Below are 13,384 nucleotides of genomic sequence, written 5' to 3'. Positions count from 1 at the left end.
AACTTACCTTCTGGTTATGAAAGGACTTCCTGAGGAGGGAACAGAGTGGGAGAAGAGTGTGTCATTCATGCTGGTTACAGGTCTGGGAGGCCTACAATAAAGAAAAGTCTTAATAAAATATCCAGCCCCTTTTACCCTTTTACCAATTGACTTCTGTAGTACTTTTATGTGAAAGAGGTTAGTATTCTCCTGTGAATGCAACATCCCAAATTAGACTGTAGGAGAAAAATGAAAGAGCTCCTTCATCTTTATGCTATCCTTACCTTTGCCTCCTAAAGCTTTGTATACTGCATTTCTCTAACTTCTCCCAGTGAAGGAGAAAATACTGATACATAACTATCCATGATCATGGCTACTGAAAGAGAGGGTTTGGCTAACTTAAAGATGGTTATGATCTTTCTCCACCTAAAAAAGAGAAACATGGCCTAAGAGAACTGGGCAAGCTTCATTAACATATTCCTGTCCAGGCTCTAAAGCAGGAAATGTCTTTTTTTTTTTTTTGGTAAGGCAATCGGGGTTAAGTGACTTGCCCAGGGTCACACAGCTAGTAAGTGTGTAAAGTGTCTGAGGCTGGATTTGAACTCAGGTCCTCCTGAATCCAGGGCCGGTGCTCTATCCACTGCGCCACCTAGCTGCCCCAGGAAATGTCTTGTTATGGAAAGAATGCTGGATTTGGAACCAAAGGATTGAGCCTCATCTCTGTTACTTACTGCCTGCGTGACCTGGGGCAAGTCATGGCAAGTCAGTCTTCTAATTTTTAAGTTAGGAAAGCATTATTTCTGTCCATGCTTTCTGTTCCTTTTGTGATAAGAATTTGCCCTACTGGCACAAGGCTGATCTCATTTATTACAATGAAGGAATGTGGATGCATGTATATATAGGTACATACATATATGTGTGCATATGTATACATATATGTGTGCATATGTATACATATATGTATATTATGTGTATGCTATCAACATAAATGCAAGCAAATACTACTTCTTCCCAATTTGCACCAAAGTGCAAAATTCAATTCAAAGAGCTTGAGAGTCTTAAGGATTTTGAGGGAAGTTGGTATAGTAGACTTTAGGGTCAGAAGATTTGGGTTTGGATCTCAATTCTGCTTTTAATGACATATATGAACTTGGGCAAGTTGTTTGATGTTTCTGAGACTCAGTGTCCGCATCTATAAAAAATGAGGAGATTGGACCATATGACTAAGGTAGTCTTTCAAGCTCTAAATCAGATGAAAATCAGCCTTTATTTCATTTGTTTACAATGTAAAGTTGTGAAAATTATCATTTTGTTTTATTTTTGGGATGTTGTCAAAAGTGAGCAACACTAGCTAGCCATGTTTAAAATAATTTCTAATGTGGGATCTACAAAGGGGAGATAAGATCTATAAGCTAGAAGAAGATAATCGATCTATAAATTTCCATCCTCTCAGTATTTCACTTCCACTTCTACACTCTGGTTTGTATTAATTTTTTTATAAACTCATAGTAGATTGTGAACACCCTGAGGGGAAAAGCTGTGTCTTTCTCATTGCTTTCTCCCCTTCAGCATCCAACATCATCCTTTACATTTAAAGGCAACCAATAAAGACTGTTGCAGTGAATTACGAAAATTTCCACTGTGAACTGTCAAAAGCCAAGTTAAAAATTAGATGAACAGAACCAAAGAAATATTTTCATCTTCTGTAGCCTTCTAAAAAATGGAAAAAAAAGTCTAAATTTGGAAGAATAGCATCCCTAGGAAAAATGAAAATGTGTGAATTCATATATTCTTTCTACTTGGTACTGCTCTCCCTCCTTAGTAATCTTGTATGTAATTGCCCTGTTTTTATCTTGTGCATGTATACATATGCATATATATATACATACATATACATGTGTATGTGTGTGTATGTAAATGTGTACGTATACAGAAACATGCCCATTTTCTCCAAAGAAATGTCAACTCATTGAAAACAGGGATTGTTTCATTTTTGTCTTTGTATGCCCAGCACCCAGCATATTGCCTGACAGGGTAGAAAATAGAAGCTTATTAATTAACTGATTAATTGTGCAGTATACATCTTTGTTTTTCCATGGGCAAGTAACAATTTATAAAGTGGAACTCTAATGCCTTCTTTCATTGTATAGAAGTAAGAAAATCTCATTATAAGTATCAAAGTAGGATAACTGGGCACAGTATCAAATACTGTTCATCCCTTTCCCTGAATGGCATGTCAACCTTGGAGATGATCCAGCCCAAACTAGACATTTCATATAGGAGGGCACTGAGGGAGGTTAAGTAATTTGATTAAAGTCACATGGGTACTAAGTGTTGGAGGACCTGGCTAGATACCCTGCTTTCTTTGCATGACACCACACTACCTTTTAAAGTAAGATAGTCCTTTCTTATTAACCAAAAGATCAATCATTCTACTGAGTAAGGTAACTATACAACGAGGATTTTAAACCAATCTCATGATGCCCAGAGAAGCAATGTCAAAAGATGGGATCAACCACCTGAAGTCTGTGCTAACACACTGCAGTGATTTATTTATGGATGTAGAAATTATAGGTTAGGATTCCTACAAAGCCAATATTTCATTTCATAAATGCATGTGTCATAGCTATTTATATTTATAATTTTAAGTCTTCTTAAAAAAAGTATGCTGGATTCTAACAAAGTACTTACCAAGTATCTCTTTGGCAGCAAAAATAAAATAGAATAGAGAACATTAATTATGGTGACATTTAAAAACAATATAGCAGCTAGACAAAAATCATAACTCTTTTGCTGTTTGGCTCTTAAAGACTAAATATTGCTAAGTGAGGGTAGATAAATGGTAAGTGGGTAGACCATCAAATGCCCTGTGCTTGAAAGGAGGAGAGGGAAGGAAGGAAAAAAAAAGAGGAATGATTTTTTTTCCCATGTGACTTATCTGTTACCTGTTCCCTTGAAAAAACCCAATAATTCTCTTATTTAAAAATCATGTTTTCTGTTTAAATATTATTTTTCTATTATGTTCTGAAGATATTGTTTCTTTACTTGTATTTAATATACAGTTATAAAAATGTCAAATTGCTAGGGAGCTACAGTGTCACATTCATTTGTCAAGATTCAAATTAAAAGAGTTGACATTAAGATTTTTAGGAAGTTATAAAAGTCTATCCAACCAATTTACTAAATATTGATCAAGCCTAAACTACATCCATAGATGACATTTACATCTGTTTCTCCCAGTCATTTTCTATTTTTAAAGATATGATAATGGATCTGGAAGAAGACTAGTACCAAATTCTATTCCCAAGTCATAAATCATTATTATAAAGAAAAGGCAAAGTGAATGGATAATGTCTGAAACCTATTTCTAAGTTCCCAGGTTTCACAATATTCTGAATGTTATAAGATGGAGCAGGATTAGATTTTATTGCTTTTAGAAATGTATGCAATCGGTGAAGTAGATGAGATAAATGCATGTATTTGTCTATATACATTATATAAATAATTGAGAATTGCATTTCTATATTTATTTTTGCCTAAAAATGTACTTCCATAATAAATGTAAATATTGACTAGCTCTACATACATGCTCAACCAAGAGAATAAATGGATTGATAAATAATTATAGGAGATGGCTATTATATGTCTGTGATAGTTTGATAAAGTTAAAAAGATACACTTTAAAATAGAAAGTCATGCATGAGAGCAACAAAAAAATTAAGATGGTTTATCAGGTCAATGTGATGGTATTTGAGGGAAGAAATATACAGATGTGTAAAATAGAAAAAGGGTTCCATACTAACTGAAAAACCCTGTAAGCCTTTAAAGTAATCATTAAATTCCTGTAATAATGGACATATTTTTCATGATGTTTCTTAATTTATATTACTTTAAAATAAATACAAGAAAAAATACTGCCCTGACAACTATGTTATCAATGGACACATATGGTTTTCCTCAGTCAATATGAATAACTAATGTAGTTGGCCATGGTTTCCCTGCGATTTAATAGATGTTTTATTATAAATCGCCAAATAATATTCCATACTCTGACATGGATTCACTAGGAGGATGGATTACACTGGGAAATAGATAGCGTCTTCCTTATAGCTACTCACTTCAAATGATTTTTAGAATATGGCAGTAATTCAGTTCTAATGCAAAGCTGATAGAGCAAGAACCTGCTTATCCATTTCCTATCTATCTTCATTGTGCCTAGCAGAACTGAATGAGGTACTGGACTGCTAAAATATGTTAACTTCTACAGGAGACGCATGTTACTCTTCAAGGAACTGATGTCTGGAGGATTCTGGAGTAGAGCTCAGTTAGCACAGGGCCACCACTTCCATTACGTTTCTGGTCATTCTCTAGTAGCTTACTGATTTTCATTAATTAGATAGGGTCCAGGTGAGGAGAGTAGGGTTTTTTAAATAACCTTGGGACTTCTGGGAGTTTAGAGCTGGGAATCAACATGCATGTTTTTCCCGAGCAGAGAGAAAACTACTCAACATGGGCCTACAATCAGCCCTTGGGGGTCATCTACAAATTTGAAATAAGACAAAGGGAAGAGAACCATATTCCATAGTATAGGATTTTAAGGATATTAAATGAATCAGCCTCTCAGATGCCTAATAATTACTGGTATCTAAATAACTACTAGCATGCTAGTAATGTAAACTACTGACTAAATCTCTTTCTAAATATACTTAACTCAAATCTTAGGGGAAATTATAAACTGCTTACAACCAGAATACTGCCCTAAACATTTGTGTGCTATTTTGGACAGGTGAGCAGAGCAAATAAGAAAACTTTTGGAGGAAGAAAGTTATTTTTGTTTGTTCATTTTTTGAAAGAGCCCATAGCATCATCTTTTTGACTGACTGCCAGACATTTTTTTTTTTTTTTTGGTTTGCATATTGTCAATTGTTAATGTAGCTAGCTAGGTGACGCAGTGTATAGAGCTCTGGGCCATAAGTCAGAAAGTCTCATGTTCCGGAGTTCAAATCTAGCCTCAGACACTAGCTGAGTGACCCTGGGCAAATCACTTTAACCCTGTTTGCCTCAGTTTCCTTATGTATAAAATGAGCTGAAGAAGGAAATGGAAAACCACTCCAGTATTTCTGCCAAGAAAACCCCAAACGGGGTCATAAAGAGTTGGATGAGACTGAAATTCGTAGCTAGCTTTGAATGGGAGCTCTATAGCCCAGTTTTTGAGTTTGCTCATGAAAATATCATCAATCATTTGACACTTGTCAGCTCTGAAATGAGATGGTATTTTAGGGATAGTGAATTACCAATTACGAGGCTTTCAGAGAAGGACATAATCTTGTTTAATAAGGCAGGGCAGCTGTACCCAGGCAAAAGGTTTCAGGGACATGGGGAAGATTTTAATGTAGGAAATAGTAAGCCCCTGTAGCAGAAATATAGCCATCCACTTGTGCACAGGCACAAGACAGAAAGAATGAGGATCCTTAGCTGACTTTCATTATGTCCTCTCTTGGGGTCAGTTATGTAGCCAGGGGTACAATAACTTTCAGATTAGAGTTAATTCTTTTTTTTTTTTCCTTTTCTTTTTTTTTTTTTTGTGAGGCAATTGGGGTTAAGTGACTTGCCCAGGGTCACACAGCTAGTAAGTGTTAAGTGTCTGAGGCCGGATTTGAACCCAGGTACTCCTGACTCCAGGGTCAGTGCTCTATCCACTGCGCCACCTAGCTGCCCGAGTTAATTCTTTTTTGGAGTGTGGAGTTCCTGGTGTAGAAACTCCCTCTGCTAATATAGTCTCTCAGGCTAATTTATACAGCAGTTTTGGAGAGTTGTTTGGGGACCTGAAAAGTTAAATCATTTACTCTGGGTCACACAGTTACTATATATTATTGTCAGTATAGATTGAAGCCTTCCTGAATCCAAGGACAGGCCTCTATCCCTTATGCAATACCACTACATTTAACTTGTGGCTATTGAGAGAAATGACAGGAAGGTTGGAGGAGGAATAGATCATTTTCTGACTTTGCAGCATCTAGGAGGTATATTTACTTAATACCAAAAAAAACTCCAAATAAACAAATGAATCCATTTCCTCCTTATTATTAGCTGCTGTAAATTCTACTAGCATTTACATGTTAAAATATCAAATGGCATCATTTTCTCAATATCAGAAGTCTCCTTTAACATCAATTTCCAGAAGCCTTCTGTCTTTAGGATGGTTGAACCAGCTTTTTACAATTAATCGTCTGTTCAGTCAAGAGAAAAAGGAAAGTTCTCCTTGCTGTGGCATTTTAAAAATGGCTTTTCTTTGAACATTTTTTTGACTTGAAATCTGAATTCCAGTAAATGCCTATGCACTTCTCTTAAAACCAATTTAAGTACATGACATAATGGTCAAGAATCCAAGCACACAATCAACTGCCCCGTGGCCTGCATGTACTTACACGATATGAGCCAGGTTTAGTGGTTTTTCAGGCTGATCCGGAAACATGGGGTGCAATGGTTCACGACTGGAAGCACAACTCAGAGACTTGCTTAGTGCATTTGTTAACTTCTTAGCAGGTGACTTCTAGGAGGGACAAGCAAGACACAGGTAATGTAGATAGGCAAGAGGAATAATTTTGTTTTTGTTTTTTTTGGTGAGGCAATTGGGGTTAAGTGATTTGCCCAGGGTCACACAGCTAGTCAGTGTCAAATGTCTGAGACCAGATCTGAACTCAGGTCCTCCTGAATCCAGGGCCAGTGCTTTATCCACTGTGCCACCTAGTTGCCCCAAGAGGAATAATTTTGATATCACACATGAAATATCTCTCCAAGGAAATCTACAGGAATGAGGACAGGTGTGTGGGCTGGACTAGGCCTGGTAATAGGAATCTCCAATGAGGGGGTTCCATCTACCAATGAAGATTGTGACCCATTCTGCAACTTAGAGTCTTAAAAGTTTACTTGGGGTCACTGAGAAGTTAAATGACTTATTCAGGGACTCACAGCCAGTATATGACAAAGACAGAACTTGAACTCATATCTTTTTGACTCTGAAACCAGTTCTCAATCCACTACACCTGTAACCAATAATCTACCAATATGCTATCAGAAAACCTTAACCTGAATTGGACTTTTCTGCAAGAAACCATTTACTACTGTACCTCCTGTCTTCCTTTATACAGTCACACCCAAACTGAAAATTTCTCCTCCTCCTCCTCCTCCTCCATTGTAACCCTTTACTGACCAGGCTGCACTACTTATCAGAGAACAATAACAAAAGTGCTCTACTTACTTAGAGACGAAAGGGGTAAAGGAAGAAATGATTAAATGTCATTAAATACTTCCTGAAACATGATATTGAAGAAGCAGTGTGTATCATTTAGGATGCTAGAGTTTTAACTGTATCTCAAAGCAAACTGGCCAAATTCCCTTGATGTATAACCTGGATCACATTATTCCTATGACCAAAACTCTTCTACTGCTCTCTATTACATAGCAAATAAAGTCCAACATCCTTAGTCTAGAAATCAGTCACTTACAATCTCCCTTCTTGCCCTTTCACAGTCTACTTGCCTGTAGAATCTTTTTTTTTTTTTTGTGGTGCAATGAGGGTTAAGTGACTTGCCCAGGGTCACACAGCTAGTGTCAAGTGTCTGAGGCTAGATTTGAACTCAGGTCCTCCTGAATCCAGGGTCAGTGCTTTATCCACTGTGCCACCTAGCTGCCCCCTTTGCCTGTAGTATCTTATATTTCAGCCCAACATGACCAGCCTTGAACTTCTCCTACCCTTTCCTGGCCCTGAGCCTTTGGTCATGCTGTCTTCTTTGCCAGAACTGTGTCCTTGCCTTCTTTTGCTCCCTCATCATCTGCTTCTTTTCCATTATTCAAGCTCAGTTCAGGTAGATCTTCCTCCATAAATCCTTCTTTGACCTTTACAATAGAAGTAATTTCACACACCTTCAAAATCTCTTAGCATTTCAAATATCTCCTATCCACTTAAAACTCAATTCTGTATAAAATTCATTTTGTACATTTAATCTCTCTTTTATAAGCTTCTTGCTCATTCATGTTTGTCAACCACACAGTTTCTAGTTCAATCACTTAAATGTAGAACTAACTTTATAAAAAGCTATTTTAAACATATATACTACAAAGAGTTTCCTGGGATGTCTTCTCATAGTCCTTTTGCCCCTTCCCCATTGTCACTGCCCCTTCCATTATCCAAAAAGTATAAAATATGTTCTTTAAATCCAGAGGCAATTGATTCTAATTTTCTTCCTGTGTAGTCTGACCATGGTCTCTAAAGGCAGGGCCATCCAGTGTAACTTTATCATCGAAAACATTTCAGAATTAAAAAATTCAAAAATCAATTTTAAATGACAAGCAAAACGGGAATATGGTTATCGAAATTATGTAAATTATGTAAATAATTCTTTTTCCAATACAACAAAACCTCCAGGATATTGAATATACAAAATATGAAAGTGGTCATGTATTAAAAAATAGATGAAATGCCCAAACCTAAAACTTCCTCCTTCACATATCTGTCTATTGAAAGTCATTTCCTTTAACGCTGCTTCCTTCATTAAACTTTCTTAGATCCCCTAGGAAAAAGTAATCTCTTTCTACTCAAATTTTCTTAGAGTACTTTGTGTCAATCTCTCCTTTTCCCTTATTTATTTATTTATTTGTTTGTTTGTTTGTTTATTTATTTTGCCATTAATCACACTTGCCTTGGTACATATTATATCCCTTTGATCTTCCTCAATAGTTTTTTTTTTGGGGGGGCAGGGCAATGAGGGTTAAGTGACTTGCCCAGGATCACACAGCTAGTAAGTGTCAAGTGTCTGATGCTGGATTTGAAGTCAGGTCCTCCTGAATCCAAGGCTGGTGCTTTATCCACTGCACTGCCTAGCTGCCCCATGATAATAGCTTCTTAATAAATATTTGATAAATTGAATTCAATGGAAAACTTTTCCTCCCATTGTATGTGAAAAACAACCACATCCAAAAAATTTGGGTAGAGTCTACTCATCGTTTTTGTGGTGCTCCAAAGCCAACAAGAAACACTGAGAGCAGTACTCTGCCATACCCCAGAGAATCACTAAAATGCAAACTTGGGAGCTGGTCAGTGGTAAACAGTGAGTGACCTAATGTTAAACATATCCCCTTTTTTTTCTAATAAGTAAGCACATTGTAATTTAGGTTTCATATTCTGAACAAATTTCCAATGGGTTTTCTTCTTTAGGAGCAATTCATTTATCTCTGAGTCATCATAATTTAAACTGAAGTTTGTTTAGCTTTGGAAAGGCTGGGTTGCAAGTGGCATGCATTTTTCTCATGTCAGGAGTAGTGTGACTTTAGGAGTTGAGAGGACTGCCTTCCCCAAAAAAGATCCATAGAGTAATGATCTAATGGAAGATGGAGACAATGGAGCATCCTCATTATACCTGCTTTTTGAATGTAACTGTTAGGGATGATAAGATACAGTAGCAGACGGCAAATCGCTTGAGTGAGAAACCAAGATAATGCCATTTTTCTCACAGACTCACTGTCACCTGCTTCCTGTGACAAGGATATAAGCTAGGCACCTAGCTTATGGGAAACATTTTTTCTCATAATTTTGGCTAACTGGTTTGCTTGATTCGACACTAAAAGATTAGTTACTCACATATACATAATAAAAAGCCCAGAAGAATAAAGGGATTAAAATGAATGCTGAAAACATTCAACCCAGATATCCATACCATTTTTCTTCATGTTACAATTACTGTAGATAAGAGAATTAAAAAAGAAACTAACAGTCATTTTATATAAGTCCAGTAGAAATCTAAAACAGAATCAAATTTAAATACCCTCAATGTCCCATGAAAATAAAATTTTTCTCCAAGTGTCTCCTGCTGCTCTGTTGGCATCTAGCACAGCATGAAAATGATGGAAATTCACATGTAGATTCCAAGGAGCAAAACGGTTCAAAACTTTCTATTTATCATCTCTCAAAACCCCATAGTAGAGTCAGGAAAGGATCTCTACTTACCCCCAATGAGAAGGAGGAAGCACACCAAATATCACCCCCTGAAACAAAAAGTAAGTCTGACCCTCAATGTTAACACCATTTTTGATGCTCCTTCTCATTCGGGGGAGTTTCAAACCTTCTACAGTAACCGATGCCTGAACCTTGCCTTACCCATGACGTGTACTCTTTCATTTGGTGCTGGTTGCTATGGGAACCACTGGCATGTCCCCTCCAGAAGCAGTCCTGACAGAGCTGGTAATTGTGACACTGCTGGCATCGATAGCGAAATCCCATCATGCTCTCACTATGGCAATAGGAACACTCAACAGGGTGGAAGACTGAGGGGAAGATGAATTAAAATAAAAAGAAAATCAAAATGAATAATGTTAAAGATAAAACTCTTAAAAGGCACTGAATTCTTTCACTGCCAACCCTAAATTTTAGTCATTCTATTATAGCATTACTTGAGGTACTCCTTTTAAACAGGGTAGAAGGGAAACAGAGGTGAGGGTATTTCTTTTGAAAACAAACAAACAAACAAACCAACAGAAAACCTCTGGAATGCCAGTTCTTCTCCTCTTCCATGTCACACCACAAGAATATAAATGATCCAGGCTAGTTTTACTCCACCAAAGACAGCTTTCTATCTCTAAGAGATTTACACAGCTCTCCGAAGACCTCAGAAACACAATTAATAGAAACAACTGAACTCTTAGAGAGTGCAGGAAACAGGAAATAGCAGTTAGGAACTTGTACACAAGGAGAGGGACAAAGATTAGAGAGAAGTGAGAGAGAGAGAGAGAGAGAGAGAGAGAGAGAGAGAGAGAGAGAGAGAGACAGAGAGAGACAGAGAGAGACAGAGACAGAGAGAGAGCGGCCATGTAGAGAGAGGTAAAGTAGAAAGAAAAGAGATAAATGAGAAACAGATGTAATAGACAAAGAAAGGAATGAGCCAGAGAAAATAGAAGACTAAAGGGGAAAGATGGTAGGAAGAAAGGAAGGAAGTAATGGAAAGGAAAAGAAAGGAAAGGAAGGAGGGATGGAAAGGAAGGGGAGGAAAGAAGAGAGGAAGGAAGGTAGGGAAATGAAGAAGAGATGAAGGGAGGAAGGGATGAAAGGAGGAAGGGAAAGGAAGAAAAAAAGCACTAACTAGTGCAATATACTGTGCAAAATTCTGAGTATATAAATAGAAAAGCAAGACTGTCTCTCCTCTCTAGGAGTTCATACTTTAACAGGGGAGACAGAACAAAGAGGGTTTAAGCTGCAAGTTAGATAGAAAGGCTCTATGACTTTCTTTAGGGCCCACTGGTAAAACACATGGAAATTCACCTTATTTAATGTCATTTATACTAATAAAATGATATGTTTCTAGTGTAAAACTATTTACCAGTGCCACAGATTCTAATGGCAAGAGGAAAAAAGCAGAGAGAATAAGAGAAGAGATGAATTATTGTTCTAAAAGTGAAGCAGTTGTTTTTGTCTATTGAGAATCATGATTTTGGATAGGATAGTCAATAAAGAGACCTGTGGATTTTTCCTTTCCAGTCATAGCTGGATGGCCTCCATGGAGATGCTTAAAGTTTTTTAAAAAATAAATCGAACTGAACGAAATCAAGAAATATATCTTACTTTGGCAACAGGAAATGTCCATTTCAAATGAGGTAGTGTTAGGTGATGGTATTTGGGGGTCAATAATTAATTTAAAATCATTAAATATTCTCATGTACTGGGAATATATTGAATTGCTCCCTAAATGGTAGAAAGCATGGCCTTTGCATTTGAGGAAATTACTCTTTAACAGAGTGGTCAGGAAAAGAAGCACAAATTATAAAGTGCAAATGATATAACAGCTATTTCCCAATGGATAAATGATGAAAAAATTTGAACAAATAATTCCCAAAAGAGCCTCAAAGTATTTACAACCACATGAAAGAATGATTCAGACCACTAATCATAAGAGAAATGCAAATCAAAAGAACTCTGAAGTTTTGCTTCACACTTGATAACTGGCAAAAATGACAAAAAACTGGCAATAGACAGTGTTGGTTGTGTAAATGCACTAATGCATTGTTGGTAGAGTTGTGTATTGGTACAATTATTTTGGAGAGCAATTTGGAATTATACAAATAAAGTGACTAAAATGTCCATATTCTTTGAACTATAGACTTCAATACTAGTATCATACCCCAAGAAAGCCATTGATAAAAATAAAGTCATCAAATACACCAAAATATTTATAGCAGCACTTTTTCTTACAGCTAAGAATTGGAAACAAAATAGATGTCACCAACTAGATGACAGTACCACAAATTGTGGTACATGAATATAATAGAATATAACTTTGCTATAAGAAAATATGTGTGTAATAAATACAGAGAAGCTTGGAAAGATCTACATGAACTGATGGAAAATAAAGGAAGCAGTCAAGAAACAATATATAAAATAACTAAAACAGCATAAATGGAAAGAACAACAACATATCAAAAATCAAAAATGAATGTAAGAAAATTATAATGATCAAGTAGGACTTAAAAGAAGAGATACAAGAGAACACACCAAAGCCACCCCTTTGGGGAGGTGGGAAGTCCATACTTGTTAGACATTGCACATATCTTCAGATTGTTTTAATGTGTTGATCATTTGAAATGACTTTTCTCCCTTTCTAAAAAATAATATTTGTTATATGGGATGGCTCTGTGGAAGGAGAAGGGGACTCTTCAGATAATTATGAAAATGTAAGAAACAGAACATATAAAAAAACTTAATTTAAAAAAGTATAAAAAATACAAATAACAAAATGCAGTAGAGATATAAGCAACCACTCTGGTATCCTCCCAGGCATACACTACTCCCTCTGTTTTGCTAGGGCCTGAAAATATGAGGAATCAGGAACTCCAGATCTAGAAAACATCTGCTTATAGGTGATAACTGTTAATATGCTGGCATTTGATCTGCTCAGGAAGTAATGTACAAAGAGAACAAATGTATATGGGGAAAATACCTATAATGAATTTAAAGGTAAGTTTTTAAAGCTGTACCAGTCTAAGTATACCTATTGCCTACAGAGAAACCTTTTAAAACATCTGTTACAAAATCCTGATGTATTCAATAAGCATGTTTTTAGAAGTCTGTATTTTCCAACTCCAATCTCTTTCAGAAAGCAGTCTTTATCAAAAAGACAATCTATAAATGTCTGGGCTATAAATGTATTGCAGCTAGCTGCAGGAAATGTTTAATAAGTAAATGTAAGCATATATATGAATCACGAATCAATACCAAATGAGAAGTGATAAAGGCATTATTTTCTTTTGCCTTTTTTTTTTTGCTTTCTTTGTTTTGTTTTGTTTTTGCAGGGCAATGAGGGTTAAGTGATTTGCCCAGGGTCACACAGCTAGTAAGTGTTAAGTGTCTGAGGCCGAA

General features: G+C 36.4%; 1 protein-coding gene across 38 annotated transcripts in view; it reads right to left on the bottom strand.

The window, feature by feature from the left end:
• The window catches only part of DTNA (dystrobrevin alpha), a 490,634-nt gene that overhangs the window by 93,501 nt on the left and 383,749 nt on the right, over positions 1-13,384 (bottom strand). For 22 of the 38 annotated variants that reach the window (XM_043976702.1, XM_043976699.1, XM_043976700.1 and 19 more), the window contains 4 exons: positions 10,136-10,302; positions 6,408-6,532; positions 2,671-2,679; positions 8-91 (listed from right to left, as the gene is read on the bottom strand). In XM_043976702.1, the coding sequence (XP_043832637.1) occupies positions 8-91; positions 2,671-2,679; positions 6,408-6,532; positions 10,136-10,302 (385 nt within the window). The remainder of the gene's footprint in view (positions 1-7; positions 92-2,670; positions 2,680-6,407; positions 6,533-10,135; positions 10,303-13,384) is intronic. The other 16 variants (XM_043976697.1, XM_043976732.1, XM_043976714.1 and 13 more) reach the window with 1 other exon arrangement.

Source organism: Dromiciops gliroides, chromosome 1 (assembly GCF_019393635.1).
Source record: "Dromiciops gliroides isolate mDroGli1 chromosome 1, mDroGli1.pri, whole genome shotgun sequence".
Classification (NCBI taxonomy): domain Eukaryota; kingdom Metazoa; phylum Chordata; class Mammalia; order Microbiotheria; family Microbiotheriidae; genus Dromiciops; species Dromiciops gliroides.
This window is presented reverse-complemented; position numbering and strand designations above follow the sequence as displayed.